The 19,550-nt window shown below is 44.9% G+C and overlaps 1 protein-coding gene across 2 annotated transcripts in view; it reads right to left on the bottom strand.

The window, feature by feature from the left end:
* EXOC4 (exocyst complex component 4) overlaps positions 1–19,550 on the bottom strand; it is a 366,741-nt gene that overhangs the window by 305,819 nt on the left and 41,372 nt on the right. For both annotated transcript variants that reach the window (XM_059847577.1, XM_059847578.1), the window contains exons 4-6: positions 15,560–15,744; positions 11,993–12,102; positions 4,600–4,843 (exon numbers count right to left, since the gene is read on the bottom strand). In XM_059847577.1, the coding sequence (XP_059703560.1) occupies positions 4,600–4,843; positions 11,993–12,102; positions 15,560–15,744 (539 nt within the window). The remainder of the gene's footprint in view (positions 1–4,599; positions 4,844–11,992; positions 12,103–15,559; positions 15,745–19,550) is intronic.

Below are 19,550 nucleotides of genomic sequence, written 5' to 3'. Positions count from 1 at the left end.
ATTATTATCTTTTTAGCCTTCTGTCTGCATCCTTCAGTAAAGCTTAGCATTCTTTAATATAATAAAGTATCATAAAATAATAAATTAACCTTCTAAAAACATGGAGACAAATTCATTATTCCTTCCTGCCACGGAGCATCCTACAAATACAATACAGCACCATCACATTTTTTACTGTTGGAGAACAGCAAAATCCTGCTGGAGCTCCCTGCCATTTAAAGAGCAACTCGAGTCCCCAGTAACCCCACCAAAACGTGGAGATAACACTTCCCAAATCCATATGTTAGGCACTTGTAGCTCTGACAGACAGGCTCCATCTCATTTCCTGCAGCAGCTTTGGAGCCACCACATGCTCTGAGTCTGCCCAGCAGGAGCTGCGAGCCCCAGGGCAGGACAGGGCAGGAGCTGCTGCCACTCCTTCTGCAGCACCTCCAGGGCTCCCAGGAACAGGGAATGGGATTGGGAGCACCCTCAGGATCATCCCTGGGCACCATCCCAGGCTGCTCCAGACCCAGTGTCCAGCCTGGCCTGGGACACTCCAGGGATGCAGGGGCAGCCCCAGCTGCTCTGGCAGTTCCAGCCCAGGCAGGAATTCCTCATTGCCCAGATCCCATCCATGCCTGCCCTCTGGCACTGGGAGCCATTCCCTGGCTCCTGTCCCTGCAGGCCTTGTCCCCAGTCCCTCTGCAGCTCTCCTGGAGCCCCTTCAGGCCCTGGAATGTGCTGGAAGCTCTCCCTGGAGCCTTCCCTTCTCCAGGTGAGCACCCCCAGCTCTCCCAGCCTGGCTCCAGCCCTCTGAATTAATCTGTGACCTTCTCCACTCAAACTTTTCTTCATTTTAATTTTAACTATTGTAAAGCTATACCATGTTCTGAGGCCAAGTATTAGAGCAGGATTCTGGCCACTTCCCTCTGAAGTGCCAAGAGCTTCTATTGTAAGGGACAGAACACTCATTACAGAAAGGCTTGAACCATAGAAAACATGGGGCTTACTTTCTAATCACATCTGGATATTGAAATTTTACATCTTGTAAAATGTAAATCTTACTCTGATAAGAAGTGCTGGCTTTCCAATAAAAACTGTTTTTTCTCAAAATCTTCAGAATTTCAATTTATTTATTTTAAAGCTGACATTTCCCTAATTTTTTTTTTTTTTGAAGGCTAGCTTTGGCCCTGAGCCACAACATCTGTAACAAAAAAATAATAGAGTCACAAAAATAAAGAGCCACTGGAACCAAGAAACCTATTCAAACAAAACCCAATAAATTGTGTATGGATCCCTTTTCTTCACATTTCAGAAGAGCAGCAAATGCTAAAAGATGTGACATTATGGAACTAAATTAATTCTCTACCAGTGAGAAAATGTTCTCAGTGCCAGCCGAGCTTCCTTCCAAGAACTCAGTTATCCCTACCCCTCCCAGGAAAAACAGAACTGAGCTACCTGGAGAGCTGGACAAGTTCACTTTATTCTCACTAGGTGAGCCTGTCCTCTCATTATCAGCTTGTTCATGGAGCCAGGAGTAAGATAATACTGCCTTTTGGATATGGTATAGTTTAATAATATAGATAATAATAATAATAAAAGATAATAATTCCTTTTTGTTTGGAATTCCAGTGTCTCCCTGCTCCCACCTTCCAGACTGATGGACATGAAATCCCCCAGATCCAGGATCCAGGGTCAGCAGCTGCCACCCCAGTACATTTTCCATTCTCATCACTGTATTCCCACATCTCCCTGCTTTCACCTCAGCCAGCACCTCTTATCTTTTTTCCCTACAAGTCCTATAAATCTGCCAGGTCATTTTTAAAGAAGGTGACCCAAAGGAGACCCAGGCAACGAGACAAGACCCATCAAATTGCATCAATAAATATTGCAAATATATATATTAATTAATATTGCAAATTGCATCAGATGGTCCGGTCTGGATGGGGCTGGAGCAGGGAGTGCCCTGAGCAGGGACAGGCAGTGACAGGAAAATTTGTCACAGCCACCTGATAAGCCCTGCAGCCAGAGAGAGGGGAAATGTGCTGAGGACAGTGACACACAGCCAGAAGGGACTTCCATGGTCCAGGCAATAATGGGAGTGAAGTGATGGCCAGGCACTGCTGCCACCTGAGAGAGGACATGAGTGACAATTCAGGTGTTTCAGGCTGTGCCTGGTCAGAGGGGTGGCCTGGACATAATTCCTGGGTTTATTATAAAGCCTGGAGATGAGGGCAGAAGTCACAATATAATATGGATGTGTAGGGAAAAACACATGGAATCCAAGCATGGGGATTTAGGGGCAAAAGTGTCAATGTCCCATCTCTTCATGGACTGGATTTGTGATGTTTCCCTACAAGTCCTATAAATCTGTCAGGTCATTTTGGAAAGAAGGTGACCCAAAAGAGACCCAGGCAACGAGACAAACCCCATCAAATTGCATCAATAAATATTGCAAATATATATATTAATTAATATGAATTGCAAATTGCATCAGATGGTCTGGCCTGGATGGGGTTGGAGCAGGGAGTGCCCTGAGCTGAACAGGGACAGGCAGTGACAGGAAAATTTGTCACTGCCACCTCATAACCTGAGATGAGGGCAAAAGTCACAATATAATATGGCTGTGTAGGGAAAAGCACGTGGAATTCAAGCATGGGGATTTAGAAGCAAAAGTGTCAATGTCCCATCTCTTCATGGACTGGATTTGTGATGTTTCTTTTCCAAAATGTCCCATAAATCTGTCCCTCAAGTAGGCATCCACCCACAGTGTTATTCTAAAGTGCAAACTCTTCCAAACCTCAGAAGAGCCCCCCAGGTTTGTGCAGCAGCACCCCAAGGAAACTCAGCACAGCTGATTCTGGGCCACTTTGTCCTCCACAACCCCAGATAAGGATTTCTACATGTGATGGTGTGACTAATGAGCCACTAATTAAGGATAAGGCAGAGGCAATTCCTATAGTTAAGCCTTTCTCCATAAACTTCTTTCAAGCAGAGAAATCTAAAAATGTTAGAGAATTTCTCCAGACTTTAGAATTGTTCACTTAAAGCTGAGCTCAGCTGGAATGTGGTGAGATTCAGAGTTTTCAAAGTTATCTTCCCCCAGGGACAAGGAGCTACTTGGAACCTGCTCCTGCTCTGAGGATCTGAGAGAGCACTCAAAGAGTCATCACAAACCAGAAAAACCTGGAGTTTAAAAATTTGGGAGTATTTAACAATATTTTTAGACACCAATGTAAAAGATGGCAGCACAAAGCTACATGGAGAAGCTTATTAAGGAAGGAAGGCAAAGAGAGTTAAATTTAAAAAGGAACAAGAATGAGATCAGCAGTGGCTGTTATCACATCTGCAGCTTTTCTGGCCAGGTTCTACAAATCATTTCTGTCATGAACAACGAGAGGGGCTCTAAATCATTGCTGCATGGAGTCTCAAAAGGAATCACACCACAATTTCCCCAAGCAGATCCTCAGCCTCATCCTTGGTCACAGAATGGTTTGGGTTGGAAGGGACTTCAGGGATCATCTGACAGCCTAATGAACAGTTCAGCAGTCCTGGGCACTGCACTGAGCTCAAATCTGGGCTCTCACAGAGCTCTGTTGAAGCAGCAGGACCTTGCTGTTCAGATTTATTTGTCCCCTGACAGGAGGAAAGTCTCTGAGCTTTGATTTAAAAGTGAAGCTAATTGAAGGGGTGGGGACACCCTTCCATTCTGTAATTTACTCTTTTCAATATAAATGAATTCACCTGCTTGCTGTAAACTTCAGGTGTGATTTAGGTTTAGAACCAGTTCTAATTATGTCTGTACTCCACAAGAATTCAGGACACTTTCCATGAGCATCTTAAAGGCTCACACTCTGCAACAGCTGCCAAAAACCATTAAACCTTTGTGTGCCTCACTCAACCCTCTGGGCAGGTTAATGGCATTGATATATGACCTGATCCAATCTATCAATTCCAGCAGACAACCAGGAGCCACACAACCTCTCCAGACTGGCTCATAAAACAAGTATCAAGGCATCAGAAACTAAAATTCTGCCTTCTGACCCATCGAAACAAAGCTCATTTTCACTGAGTTATCAGCACTGTAACTCTACAAAGTCTTCAAAACAGAATTGTTTCCACAGCAGTGCTGATGAGAGGAATTAAAAAAGGAGTTTTTATCAAGTGATGTGTTCCTTGGGAGCGATTTTGCATTACAAATATTGCACATAATGAAGATACACACTTTACTTTTCTGCCATTAATTCCCTTTGGACAATGATCACAACAATGTGGAGATGAATATTTCAGCTGGAAGAGATTCCTGCTGGAATCCTTCTGTTCCAAAGGCCACTTCCAGTGAATTCTGAGGAGCAGCACAAAGACAGTGCCCAGTTGGCTCTCTCCCACACCTTGCTATTAATGTAAAACAATTAGAGACTTGGCCATACCTTGGTGATGGAATTAGTTCCATACATGATTTCAAAGCTTTGCACCTGCATCAGCTTAATTGGACTCTGCTACACTCGAAATCACCGAGCTGAATTTTCTCATTTCAAGTTTGTATTATCAATTAAGACTTTCTTTTTTTTTTTTCTCCTTGCAGCAGTCAAGGGCTGGGAGTTGAGATCTCCTTACCTAGGCTGATTCTCCTGGGAAATGTTCTCCCCTCTCTGGTAGCCATTGTCAGCCACCTGAGTGGTGGAGCGCTTCACAATCTGCTTCAGCTCCTGTTCCAAGCGGTCCTGGATGGCTTTCACTGTTTCTGGGATCTTCTTCAGCTTGGCCAGCCCCTTGATGAGGATCCCCATGAAGACAGCACTGTTCTCCTCTGGATCCAGCTCTGTGTCCTCTTTGATTTCCAGCAGGCTCGAGTCTCGCACTGGAAAAGATTTTAATCCCAGGTTTTAGCAAGAACCCAACATCAGCACCCTGAAGAAGCAGCAGGGGAGCTCCTCTGGCTTCACAGAACTCCCAGCACGTGGAGGAACCAAAGATGAACAAGGAAACCAGAAACACTTGGATTCTGAGGGGAAGCAGTGGCTGTTTCTGTTTGCTTAGGGGGTTCCCTCAACATAAACAGCCTGCTCATTGGATTGATTTAGGAATGGTGTCACCAGTTGTTGTGGTGGTGTTGTGATGGTCCCCAGGACGAGGTGAGAGATGAGAACTGACTCCAAGTTCTCAGAAGGCTGAGATATGACATGATATGATATGATATGATATGATACGATATGATATTTTAACAGAAAATGCTATACTAAAACCATACTAAAGAAAGAGAAAGGAGACATCAGAAGGCTAGAAAAGAATGAATAATAAAAACCCACGACTGACCAGAGTCCCAACACAGGTGGCTGTGATTGGCCATTAATTAAAAACAATTCACATGTTGGGTAAACAATTCTCCAAATCACATTCCAGAGGAGCAAAACATGGAGAAGCTGAAGCTTCCCAGGAAAAGAAATCCTGGTGAAGGGATTTTTCATCAAATATGTCAGTGACAGAGGAACAATTCATGGAGTAAATTCCATGTTAGGAAATAGAGGAAGTCTGGTGCAATCAAAGATACTCACAAATGAGAAGGTACAATATCCCTGCAAATCCCCTGAAGGTGTTTCTAGGAGCTAAAACCCCCTCAGTTTCCTCCCCAGCTGGTTTCCCTTGTGTTTTCTTCACAGGAGAGGAATTTTCATTACAAACACTATCAAGCTTAAGAGACTGCTGATGAATTCAGCAAAGTTTACACTGCCCAAGTGACTGATTGTTTGATTTTATCTTTTTCTGCTTTATTATGTCTGTCAAGGGCTTGATGAAGTTCCTCAAATCTTCCAGCAAGGCTTCTAGAAGGGGAAAGTGAGAAGAATTAGAGAGGATATTGCAGATATGGTCCTGAAGTAACAGGGAATGCACAGGGAGAAATCCTGTTGCTAAGAGACAGGGGATGGGGAAGCAAGAGAGACTCTGCTTGTTTTAAGCAGGTTCATTAAGCAACATTTCTTAATTTACTGATAACACCCAGCAACAACAAAAGCATGCCTCTGTTAAAGACTGGGTGAAACATTTATTAAATACATTTAAACACTTCTGTGAAGTAAGTCTCTTCAAGGCAAACTGAATTAAAAGGATCTTGGAAGATCTACAGCCATTCTGTGCCATCCACCAATCCAGATCCTTGGATCAAAATTAAAACCCAAAGGCTATTTCATCTGACTGGGGCTGAGCTCTGAAAAGGCTGCTGGGTGCCAGATGACTCCCATGGTTTCAACTCCTCACCAAATTTTACTTTGAAACTTTTCCAGGAAGCTGAAGAAATGTCAAAAGATCCAGCAGAAGGGTGGAAGGAACATGGCAGGAGCGAGGAAGGGCTGCCTGAAGCTGGGCTCTGACCAGAGGAGCAGCACCAGGGCTAAGGTAGAGCAAGATCAAGAAAACAATGGCCCAAGCATGGTGCCAGTTTATAAATAATCCCAATAAATGGGAGCCAGCTCACACCAACCTCAGGCTCAGTCAGTCAAGGCTGCTTTCTTCCTGCAGTGTGATCCCAACTCTGCACCTCTGGCTCAAACCAAGCTTGTGGTTCAACCCAGAGCAGCAGGTGAGAGGGAGGTGAGGATGGATCCTGCTCTGGACCCAGGCTGGCAGAGCTGGGGGTGCTCACCTGGAGAGGAGAAGGCTCCAGAGAGAGCTTCCAGCACATTCCAGGGCCTGGAGGGGCTCCAGGAGAGCTGCAGAGGGACTGGGGACAAGGCCTGCAGGGACAGGAGCCAGGGAATGGCTCCCAGTGCCAGAGGGCAGGCATGGATGGGATCTGGGCAATGAGGAATTCCTGGCTGGGCTGGAACTGCCAGAGCAGCTGGGGCTGCCCCTGCATCCCTGGAGTGTCCCAGGCCAGGCTGGACAGGACTTGGAGCAGCCTGGGAGGGTGTCCCTGCCATGGCAGGAGGGTTGGACTGGATGACCTTTAAAAAGACCCTTCCAACTCCAAACTATTCCATGATCCTCTGACAATGAACACCAGGAAGATCAAACAGTGCTTGTTTCTCTCTCACACACTCTTCTTTCAATTAAATGTGAACAAGTTACAGGACAAGCAACTAGAAACACCCAGAATGCAGTAATTAAAAAAAAAAAAAAAACAAAAACCCAAACATCAAAAAAAGCAAAGATAAAATAAAGACATTTCAAACACCAATTGGAATTTAACAACTGGATGCAGAACTGCTCCTGCTCAAAGCTCTGCTCCATCACAGACCTCTCACCCCACAGAGCTGCCAAGGACTTTGTAGCTGCAGGCCTGGTCTCTGCCCACTCTGTTATTGTTATTTGCTATTCTCCAAAACCCACAGCAAAACTCAGGCACAGACACAGAAAATGAGCTCCTTGGAACCAGAGCTGTGAAAAAACACTGGAAATGCTACAAGAAGAAAGGTTTAGACTATTATTTTTAAAAAAAACCCTAAATATCTTGTTTCTCTGAGTTCAATGCAGATATTTCCCAGCCTCTCAGAGGACAGGTCCTGTCATGAGGCTGCACCCCCTGAAAGCAGCTTGTAAATTATTCTTAATATCACACAATGAACACCCAAGAGGGAGGAAATGGAGCTGCAGCCAAATGTGAGGACAGCATTTAGGAGGAGTAAAAGCAGCAATCTTGCTGAGAACTCTGCCAGCACACTGAGACAAACTCTTCCATTTTCGAAAGAGCAAACCAATTTCCAGCATCCTCAAATAGTCAGGACATTGATTTACATCTCTCACAAACAAGAGCAAAGTGAGCAATTCGATATCTGGGAGCTGCACACGGGTCTGGAGGCTCTGTCAGATCTGGGTGTTTGACAGAACAGTGGGAACCTGTTTTCATGTGTTCCCTGCACTTTGTCCCCATGAACCAGGAGCCCTGGGCAGCTTTGGGGGCCCATTCATCTGTGAGATCTGACAAGGTCCCAACCCTGGGTAACTGCCCTGTCCTTTTTTCCTGTCTTTCACACTTCAAACATCCTCTCCTGCCTTTAAATGTCATCAAGGGGCTGTTTGAGCACAAAGCTTTGGCCCAGGAACAAGCTCCTCCTGTCCCCTTCCTTATTGCATTTGCTGGGAAATGTCCCAATGAAGGCAGGAATGATGAATCTGACTCCATGCTCTCAGAAGGCTCATTTATTATTTTATGATACTTTATTATATTAAAGAATGCTAAACTAAACTACACTAAAGAATACAGAAAGGATACAGACAGAAGGTTAAAGGATAATAATGAAAACTCCTGACTCTCTCCAGAGCCCTGACACAGCTTGGCCCTGATTGGCCAATGAGTCAAAACAATTCACATGAAACCAATCAAACATTCACCTCTGGGTAAACACTCTCCAAGCACATTCCACATGAGAGCACAGCACAGGAGAAGCAAATGAGATAAGAATTGTTTTCCTTTTCTCTGAGGCTCCTCAGCTTCCCAGGAGAAAATCCTTGCCTTTCCTGACCCCACTCTGACTGGGCTGATCCTCTTGTCCTAACAAAGCCTGCAAACCTCTTGTGAAGCAGAACATTTAAATACATCTCATCAAAAAGCCTTCTAAGACAACAGCTTGAAGGAATGATGATTTTGCCACATTCTCTAATAAAATTGCAGCCATTTTCACAAATTTTTCATCACCAAACCATTTTCATCTGAAAATTCTCAACTCTGTGTTCAAGCAGGCAAAAGTTGAGGTGAACTAAAAGCTGAACCATGTGCAGAGTTACAGAAGGGGGAGTTTCCTGATCCCTGCTCTGATGATGCCCCACAAAAACCTCTGTTCCACCTGGAATTCATTTGCTCAGCACTGCCATTTCCCAAGGAGCCAACCTGCTGCAAGGAGCTTTTTAACAGCTCCTGTCTGATCCCTAAAAAGCCAACTTTGGGAACTCATTTAAGCAAAGCAGCTGAAAAAAAGGCTCTTGGGTCTTGTTTTTCATTCCAGTGAACAGCCAAAATTTGCTGCTCCTCATTATGAAGGTTTCATTATCCACGAGCTTTTATGGGAGTCTTGTAAAATGTAATGTACTATTTTCCATGATTTATGTCCTGCTGGTGATCTCCTTTGTACCTTCAGTCCTTCCAGAGAAAAGCACACGAGTTCTTGGTGGCCCAAAGGCATAATTTCAGATTTGAAGGAACATCACCTGCTAATCCCTGGTGCTGAATCCTTGTTCTGACACGTTCGTGGAGCTACAAACGGGCAGCTCCTGCAGAAATGGATCCTTGGAAGATTTTGGGAATTTTCTGCCCTGCATCGCTAGCAAATCCAGAAGAAAACCAACTTTAAAATCCTCCTAATCTATACAAGCATCAAAATCAAGTCTCCAAATAAAAAAATAAGTGAACTATAGCCAGCTATTTGATGTTGGGACCACACACAGGAACAACTCATGAAATTACACAGAAAAAGCAATTATGTTTTACTTTCCTGGCTTTCACCACATGGATCTAAAAATCTCCTTGATTTTCCCTTTCCTTCCTCAAACACATCCCCAGATCATTCAATTCTAAGAAAAAATGATAAAGGCAATTAGCCCAGGCCATAAGAAGAGAAGAAATCTTTTGAAGATTTGTTGAGCCTGTTTGGAGTAGAGGCACCTGAGACAACGAACTGGCACAATGGCATTTTTTAGATTCACCTTGAAAATTGGATATTTCAAACTCTGGTTCCTGCAGGGATTCTGCAGGAGCAGCTTTGGAGGTCTCCACATGTGGAGAAGTCTCTGGTTCTTGAAGAAAGAGAGCCAGGAGGTTCCTAGACCTGACCTTAGAACCACCACGCTGCCTGCCCATACAAACTCTTTTTTCTCTAAAAAACCATTGAAATAAATCAGCAATTCAACACAAATCTCCATGTGCCACCCACAGCAGTATTTACTGGCACCACCAGCTCATCTTCTGCTGGATTTCTAAGAAGTATTGTCCCAGATTTCCCAGGAAAGAGCACTCTTGGGTTTGTGAGCACCTTTTAGAGTTCGAGGAAGAGCCTGGCAAAGCAAGACCCTTCCTAAATACCCTTCAGGGTACAGAAAGTTCAAGCAGAGAAATATAAATTCATTTCTCTGAACTGGCATGAAGGGAAAGTGTTACCGGTGAGCTGCCACATCTCCAATCCTCAGGTGAGCATTTCCAAAGGATTTGTTTGTTCTACGTGCAGCAGGAACAGCTTTAATTTCCTTATAAAGATTCTACAGCACAAGGTAACTTCTCCTCTGGGAGGGGAGAGCAGGAAGGACTCCAAATTTTGGCATCTTTGCTGGGATGGGATGAATGAGTCAGTGCTTTAGAATGGCAGCCATTAATATGCACAGACACTTTGTTTCATCAATAAAAAGCCAAAGAACTTAAGTGACTACAGGCAGAAACAGCTTTTGTTATGCATAGGCATAAGTTTGAAATTCTCTGCTAGTTGTGCAGTCCTGGAAAAGGCTACTTTTAAATAAAATTACAGGGGAAAAATAATCTCCATAAGTACATTGTGCACTTGAAGCAGAACCATATGCAGATTTTATGCAGATGAAATGTTTTCTGTTAGAATGCACATCTTTGCCAGGCTGAGGGACACTTGCCCAGCACTTCACTGAGTGATGCAGAGCACCAGGAGGAGCCAAGGAAGAGATTTTCTGGTGCACTGGGTGAGAAGAGCAAGAAGAGATCTGCTAAAACAAAAAAGGATCAGGAGGGGCATCTCCTGCTCTGTTCCCCAGCTGTGAGGTGGGAGATCCCCATCAGCCCCATAACTTCACCTTTTGGGTTTTATTACTGTACAGAAGAGCAATATTTTAGGGGGAGAGAGTAGCAGACACTATAAATATCACTGAAAAATGAGTATTTTAACATTTAGAGGGGGTGGAACTAGATGGTCTTTTAGATCCCTTCCAACCCAAACTATTCTATTTCCAGGGGTGATGCTGGGATTCAGGTTTTTGTGCTTTATTTCCTCAGTTCCTCAAAATCCTGTGATCATCTGCAAGAAAACTGAACTGAACTACCCACTGATCACAGAGTACAACAGGAATTCTTGAGTTTTTCCCTCCAAATTTTCATATTTTCAATTTTCATATATTTTCACTTTCTCTTCCAGATTTTGAGTGACCAGGCTGCAGTTTCCAGCTCTGGAAGTTTGTGACTCCTCACAAACCTCCAGGACACAGAAAAACAGCCCCAGGCTCCAAGACCAGGCTGGCAGGAGCAGAGCTGAAGAACAAAACCCCTCCAGGAGCAGAAGATAAGAGTAATCAGACAGAACAATCTGGGAGGCAAGTGTGACAAAACTAGAAACAAAAGGACAAAAGAATTAATAAGGCTGAAAAGAGAAGGAAATATTCTCTGCATTTGAGGAATGCTGAAACAGTCAGGTTTGAAAGGGGGAAGAGACTGGAGGGCACTTCTGTATTATTCATCAAGGACAACCCCACTTATTAATCTCCTGAAACAATGCAAAGATTAATTTCCCCTCTCTGCAGCCCTTCCAAAAGCTCAGACAAAAGCCCCCAGTGAAAAAGAGTTTTCCTTGCTGTTTGTTTCAGTAACAGGAATAAAAGATCAGCCCCAGATTATTCCTGTGTACAGGCAGACCTTTAGTCAAAGTTACAAAGCTCCCACAAGGAACAGATTTGACCTTTTGGCTCCCACACAATAAAAAACTTCAGTAATATCTACACAAACCTGGCTGCCTGCAGTAAATAACGCTGAGGAAACCACACAGAATGAACCCACTGCAAATCTCTGCTGCTCAAGAGATCAAGAACACCATCAAGGTGAGAACAGGCACAGGAAACTGAGTGTATTTAAGGAGCTGGTGGGGGTTAGAAGAGGAAAAAGATGATTTTTCATGAGGAAAAAAAGCCAAGTTCTGCCCCTGGACACAGCACCCACTCGTTTGGTGACACTGCAAAATCACCTCAAGGTTATTTTGTCAGCTCTGAGCCAGGAGGGGATGATTTGCCTCCTCCTGCTCCAGCAAAATCAGCTGGAGATCTACAAATGAATATATATGGCTTAAATACTCACTGCTGGAGCTTCCAGGAGTACTGAACTGGGAAGTCTCGAGGAACTTCCGAGGTGTGGATAAATTAGTGACATCCATCAGAGGCACAGGAGAGGAGTCTTTCACAAGGGACCTGTGGGAGGGGAAAGAATTAAAGCAAACAGATTATTATTTACAATATTTGTTCATAACAAATAATCCACTTATTCCTTACACTTTAAGCCTAAGAAACAGATTAAGCCTAATAGATGTTCCCATTCCCATGCCTTCTGTCAACTTTTTAATCCTCCAAAATTCTTTATTCCCTCCAGAAACCTCCACCATTTTTCCTGCTCTCCACATTCCTGTTTTGAGCCTACCCATGTACATCCCTTCCCAAATAAACCTCCTTACTCAAAAATTCAAACATTTTAAAAATCCACACTGTATTAGTTGACAAAAATGTGCCACACTGCTCCAGCTGCTGCACGTGGCAGGGGAGACAAGCAAGAAATCATTTTTAGGAGAAAGAAATGTGGGAGGCTCCTACAATGGAGCTCAGGATGATTGCTTAGAGGTCAAAATGCTTGTGGAAATGTGAAAAAACAAGGCTTAGGCTTGGTATCCTGCTGAAGAACCAGCCAAAGCAACCAGCCACTCTTGCTGCAAGAGCTGCTGTTATCAAATATCACAATGTGCATCAGGGAAAGTGAAAAAAAAGAGAATCCAGAGTTACAGAAAAGTCCCTCTAAAGCCACAAAATGCAGTTAATTAGCAGTCCCCCAGTCTGGGTACAACAAAGCTTTGTGGCTGTTTTTAATTAAGATGAGCAAGGAAGAGACTGATGACTTGCTAGGAATTCTTCTTCCTAGAAATTTCAACTTCAACCAATCCTTTCTTCCATAAATTCATTTAATGCAACTGGCTATCTTGCCTTGCATTTTTGGCATGCAGATTTTTATTCAGCCTCACAATAAAATGCTGATTTATCTTTTTTTTTTGTATCTCTATCAAGTGCTGGCTCCCCTTTTGCTCCCTACTATGCAAAAATTATCTCCCAAAACTGCCTCTCTTTTCCAGCCACCTTCTTCCTTGCCAGCAGCAACTCAGAATTAGCAAAATCAGGAAAAAACAGCCTGTATTAACTGAATTTCCACTGACCACAGGCACCAACCAGGTAAGAAGTTCCAACACCTTTAAAACACATCAAAACCAACACGTTTCAGACACTGAGGTATTGTGGCCTCCATCTCATCACCTTATGGTTGGCTGGGAGGCTTTTAAAACTTGGATATTTCCTAGAAAATAAGCAACTGTTCCCTGACCTGAGCCTCATGAGCATGACATTTGTAGGAGAGGGATAAGATCAGGGAAGGGAGAGAATGCACAAAGGAGCTGTGGGAAGCAGCAAAACCCCAACCAAAAAAGAGAAGCGCCGAGAAAAGCGAAAGAACGCGAACGGGCTCGGAGGTGCATCAACAAATCTGAATGTTCTGCTCTCCAGAGCCACAGTGCTGAGGGACTGGCACATGTCTTGGGTTGGAAATGGGGGGGTGTTCTATTTGCCATCTGTCAGAGCTGGGGCAGTTATCTCTGTTCTCTGGGCAGTTATCTCTGTTCCTGGGCAGTTATCTCTGTTCACTGGGGCAGTTAGCTCTGTTCCTGGGCAGTTATCTCTGTTCTCTGGGGCAGTTATCTCTGCTCCTGGGGCAGTTATCTCTGTTCTCTGGGGCAGTTATCTCTGTCCCTGGGCAGTTATCTCTGTTGCTGGGGCAGTTATCTCTGTTCACTGGGGCAGTTATCTCTGCTCCTGGGCAGTTATCTCTGTTCTCTGGGGCAGTTATCTCTGTCCCTGGGGCAGTTATCTCTGTTCCTGGGGCAGTTATCTCTGTTCCTGAGGCAGTTATCTCTGTCCCTGGGGCAGTTATCTCTGTTCTCTGGGGCAGTTATCTCTGTTCATGGGGCAGTTATCTCTGTTCATTGGGGCAGTTATCTCTGTCCCTGGGGCAGTTATCTCTGTTCACTGGGGCAGTTATCTCTGCTCCTGGGCAGTTATCTCTGTTCTCTGGGGCAGTTATCTCTGTCCCTGGGGCAGTTATCTCTGTTCCTGGGGCAGTTATCTCTGTTCCTGAGGCAGTTATCTCTGTCCCTGGGGCAGTTATCTCTGTTCTCTGGGGCAGTTATCTCTGTTCATGGGGCAGTTATCTCTGTTCATTGGGGCAGTTATCTCTGTTCCTGGGGCAGTTATCTCTGTCTTTGGGGCAGTTATCTCTGTTCACTGGGGCAGTTATCTCTGTCCCTGGGGCAGTTATCTCTGTTCATTGGGGCAGTTATCTCTGTTCACTGGAGCAGTTATCTCTGTCCCTGGGCAGTTATCTCTGTCCTTGGGGCAGTTATCTCTGTCCCTGGGGCAGTTATCTCTGTTCCCTGGGGCAGTTATCTCTGTTCCTGGGGCAGTTATCTCTGTTCCTGGGCAGTTATCTCTGTTCACTGGGGCAGTTATCTCTGTTCCTGGGGCAGTTTTCTTTATCTCTCCCACAGCCAACCCTCCTTCCAGGAGATCTCTGCTGTCCATGGCCACTGAGTGTCCCTGCAGGGCTGATCAAACTCCACCATCCCATGGGGAGATGCTCCGCCCAGGGGAGGAGCCAAGCATTCCTACCTGGATCCAATCTGAGGTTTGGGAACAGCCCAGCAGCCTTTGCCCACTGCATTCCCAGAGGAGCAGCTTTCTCCTGCCCTGCATTCCCAGAGGGAGAGCAGGCCCATCTCCAGCAGCCCTGGAGCTGCAGAGGAAAACTCCCCCCTTGTGCAGGATCCCTGCTCCAGCAGAGCCACAGCTGGCACTGCAGGGGTGTCCCCACATTTCTCTTCACAGAGAAAAGCGAGGCACAATTCTTCCCAAGAATATTTCTGGGTTTCACATTCTCTGAACCTCAGAGAAAGGAAAACACAATTCTTGTCTCATTTGCTGTGCCTGTGTTTGTGCCAAAGCAGAATGCAACATGGAGATGGTTTACCCACAGGGATGGTGTTTTGGTTCCTTGGCATGTCAGGGCCAGGTGTGTGTGTGTGGGGACTGTGGGCTGTGAGTCATGAGATTCTGTGCAGTGTGTGCAGAGTTGAGTGCTTGGCAGATTCAGTTTAGATGTAATGTAATATAGAATAATGTAGTATAACAAAGTCATTAAGTAGACTTGGGATATCCGTGAAGTCCTCCTCATCATTCTCTCCCCTCGACAGGGGTTCCCTGTAAATTCCATACAGGAGGGCTGAGGCACCTTTGAATGGGACTGCTGTCACCACCCTGACCCACAGGCTGTCAGGTCTATTCTGACTCTATCAGTGGTTTTTTTTGTAGTATTATATTTGTATTTTAATTTTCCTAGTAAACTCTTATTCCTGCTCCCAAGAGAGGAGAGAGAGCCCCTTCATTTCAAAACTATAACAATTCAGAGGGAGGGGGTTTACATTCTCCATTTTAGGGGAGGCTCCTGCCTTCCTTAGCAGACACCTGGCTTTCCAAACCAAGACAGCATGCCAGAAAAGCAGTTTGGGGTGGCAGGGGAGGGGGCAGGGGAGGGGGCAGGGGAGGGGGCAGGCTGTCCCACCCGAGGCGGGCTCTGTCCCTGCCGCGCTGCCCCACGCGGTTGGTGGATCGGATGTAGAGGTGCCGGTGCAGCTCGTCGATCAGCACCAGGTGCAGGTTCATCTTCTTGCTGTGCAGCTCCAGCCTCAGGTCGCTCAGCCCCTCCACCTGCAGGAGGGGACCCTCCAGGGAATCCACTGCTGACACCTGGGGGGAAAACAGGGGACAGTTTTTACACATCCATTCGTTTGACTCATTCAGTTTTGCAATTTTCTGTCACATTCACATTTTCTGGAAAAATCCCTTCGCCCAGGCTTTCTCTCCTGGGAAGCTGAGAAGCCTCAGAGAAAAAGGAAAACAATATTATCTCATTTGTTTCTCCTGTGTTTTGCTGCTTTGGAATGTGGTTGGAGATTGTTTATCCAACAGGTGATTGTTCCATTGGATTCATGTGAATTGTTTTAATTAATGACCAATCAGGGCCAAGCTGTGTTGGGGCTCTGGAAAGAGTCAGGAGTTTTCATTATTATCTTTTAGCCTCCTGTCTGTATCCTTTCTCTATTCTTTAGTATAGTTTAGTTTAGCATTCTTTAATATAATATATAATACAAAATAATAAATTAGCCTTCTGAGAGCATGGAGTCAGATTCATCATTCCTTCCTTGGTCAGGGAACCCCGCAAAAACAATTTTCCTCTTGGATTAGGGGAGTGTCTGAATCCCAGGATGATTCTAGCCTTAAAACCCTTCTAAAGCAGAAAATCTTGAAGTAATATTTCTTTATTTCTATTCCCCCAAAAAATTATATAGAAGGGTCAGACATTCAATAATTTGGATTTAATGCGCAGCCTTCAAATATTAAGCGTATTTATAAAACAAGTTAGTGAAAACACAGTTCTTAAACAAAAATCAAAGCATGGTTTATCCCCAAATAAGAGGATTATTAAGTAGAAAAGTGTTAGAAGAAGATAGTGACTTTGCTGTTTGATGGTTGCTATTCTTTCCATTACAGAAACACCAAAAAACTCCATTATTCCAAATTCTGCAAATGGGGAGAAAATGGCTTAAATTTAATTTGTTTAAACTCATGACTGAAAAAGCTTAGGAGACCTCATCCTCTAGTCTGCACAAGGGCTATGTCCTGTGGCTACACCATTTGAATATCTGAAATAATGACCAGCTGACATCCCATGGGCACTGGAATGTCCTCATTTTCTTTTCTATCCTAAAAATAAACGTGGACAAAACCCAAACACAGACAAAACCCACCAGGAATGACAAACCAGTGCCTAAAAGCAACACTCTCACTGTGCATCCCTCCCAGTCGGTTTTCTATTTAACAGAGATTTTCAGTCACTAATAAATAAATGATGGCATCCCTCTGCAGCTTCCAAACCCTCAGTGCTGAGGTTGTAAGAAACTGGAAAGAGCATGTTTGGCATGCAGAGGTTTTAAATAAAATTTAAAAACCCATTCCCTGCTAACTGAGGATGCTGTCAGTGAAATAAGACATTTGCTTGCACTTCAGGATCTGGGTTCAGAACAAACCTGTCAGCCAAACATTAAAAATTAAAAGCAAAGATGCAGTGAACAGCCAGCCCAGCCAAGGGCTGCTCCCTCAGTACCAGTAAATATTAACTCTGCTGAAAGAACATCCATCACCAGAGTATTCCTCTGCTGGCCTCCAAGCCCAGAAAAACTTGGAATATCCATGGGACAGCCAAGCTTTTTATATCAATTTTTAAATCTCCTCACTTGCCACACTATACTGCCCATCCTCTTCCTTCCTAGTATCTATCTGGGAACAGTTAGGGAAGTTTGTCCATCACACACCATAAAACCACCCCAAAAATGATTGGAAAATCCAATTTCTCCCCTGAGGTGGTGGCAGAGCTCACACGAGTGGAGGAGCTCAGCAGAGACCACGTGGGAAATTCAGGCAGAAGTGGAAATGAGAATTCCTCTCCTCTACCTTTGGCAGGTGGGGATTATTCCCTGAATTTCATCATCCCAAAGGCAGCCTACTGAAAGAACATCCACCACCAGAGTATTCCTCTGCTGGCCTCCAAGCCCAGGAGAAACTGGAATATCCATGGGACAGCCAAGCTTTTAAAATCAATTTTTCCATCTCCTCACTGTCCATCCTTTTCCTTCCCAGTATCTATCTGGGAACAGATGGGGAAGTTTGGCCATCACACATCACAAAACCACCCCAAAAATGATGGGAAAACCCAATTTCCTTCTCCCAAGAATGATGGAAAAATCCAATTTCCTCTTCCCCAGTGGAGGTGGCAGAGCTCACACGAGTGGAGGAGCTCAGCAGAGGCCACGTGGGAAACTCAGGCAGAAGCGGAAATGAGAATTCCTCTCCTCTTGCTTTGGCAGGTGGGGATTATTCCCTGAATTTCACCATCCCAAAGGCACCCTACTGAAAGAACATCCATCACCAGAGTATTCCTTTGCTGGCCTCCAAGCCCAGAAAAACTTGGAATATCCATGGGATAGCCAAGCTTTTTATATTCATTTTTACATCTCCTCACTTGCCACACTATACTGCCCATCCTCTTCCTTCCCAGTATCCATCTGGGAACAGTTGGGGAAGTTTGTCCATCACACACCATAAAACCACCCCAAAAATGATGGAAAAACCCAATTTCTCCCCAGCAGAGGTGGCAGAGCTCACACGAGTGGAGGAGCTCAGCAGAGACCACGTGGGAAATTCAGGCAGAAGTGGAAATGTGAATTCCCCTCTTCTTCTTTGGCAGGTGGGGATTATTCCCCAAATTTCACCATCCCAAAGGCACTTTTCTGAAAGAACATCCATCACCAGAGTATTCCTCTGCTGGCCTCCAAGCCCAGGAAAAACTGGAATATCCATGGGACAGCCAAGCTTTTAAAATCAATTTTTCCATCTCCTCACTGTCCATTCTCTTCCTTCCCAGTATCTATCTGGGAACAGATGGGGAAGTTTGGCCATCACACATCACAAAACCACCCCAAAAATGATGGGAAAACCCAATTTCCTTCTCCCAAGAATGATGGAAAAATCCAATTTCCTCTTCCCCAGTGGAGGTGGCAGAGCTCACACGAGTGGAGGAGCTCAGCAGAGGCCACGTGGGAAACTCAGGCAGAAGTGGAAATGTGAATTCCCCTCTTCTTCTTTGGCAGGTGGGGATTATTCCCCAAATTTCACCATCCCAAAGGCAGCCTACTGAAAGAACATCCACCACCAGAGTATTCCTCTGCTGGCCTCCAAGCCCAGGAGAAACTGGAATATCCATGGGACAGCCAAGCTTTTAAAATCAATTTTTCCATCTCCTCACTGTCCATCCTTTTCCTTCCCAGTATCTATCTGGGAACAGTTAGGGAAGTTTGTCCATCACACACCATAAAACCACCCCAAAAATGATGGAAAAATCCAATTTCTCCCCTGAGTGGTGGCAGAGCTCACACGAGTGGAGGAGCTCAGCAGAGGCCACGTGGGAAACTCAGGCAGAAGTGGAAATGTGAATTCCCCTCTTCTTCTTTGGCAGGTGGGGATTATTCCCCAAATTTCACCATCCCAAAGGCAGCCTACTGAAAGAACATCCACCACCAGAGTATTCCTCTGCTGGCCTCCAAGCCCAGAAAAACTGGAATATCCATGGGATAGCCAAGCTTTTTATATTCATTTTTACATCTCCTCACTTGCCACACTATACTGCCCATCCTCTTCCTTCCCAGTATCTATGTGGGAACAGTTGGGGAAGTTTGTCCATCACACATCACAAAACCACCCCAAAAATGATTGGAAAATCCAATTTCTCCCCTGAGTGGTGGCAGAGCTCACACGAGTGGAGGAGCTCAGCAGAGACCAGGTGGGAAATTCAGGCAGAAGTGGAAATGTGAATTCCCCTCTTCTTCTTTGGCAGGTGGGGATTATTCCCTGAATTTCACCATCCCAAAGGCACTTTTCTGAAAGAACATCCACCACCAGAGTATTCCTCTGCTGGCCTCCAAGCCCAGAAAAACTGG

This window comes from Haemorhous mexicanus, chromosome 5 (genome assembly GCF_027477595.1).
Source record: "Haemorhous mexicanus isolate bHaeMex1 chromosome 5, bHaeMex1.pri, whole genome shotgun sequence".
NCBI classification, from domain to species: domain Eukaryota; kingdom Metazoa; phylum Chordata; class Aves; order Passeriformes; family Fringillidae; genus Haemorhous; species Haemorhous mexicanus.
Note: the sequence above shows the minus strand (reverse complement) of the source record. Positions and strands in the feature narration are given on the sequence as shown.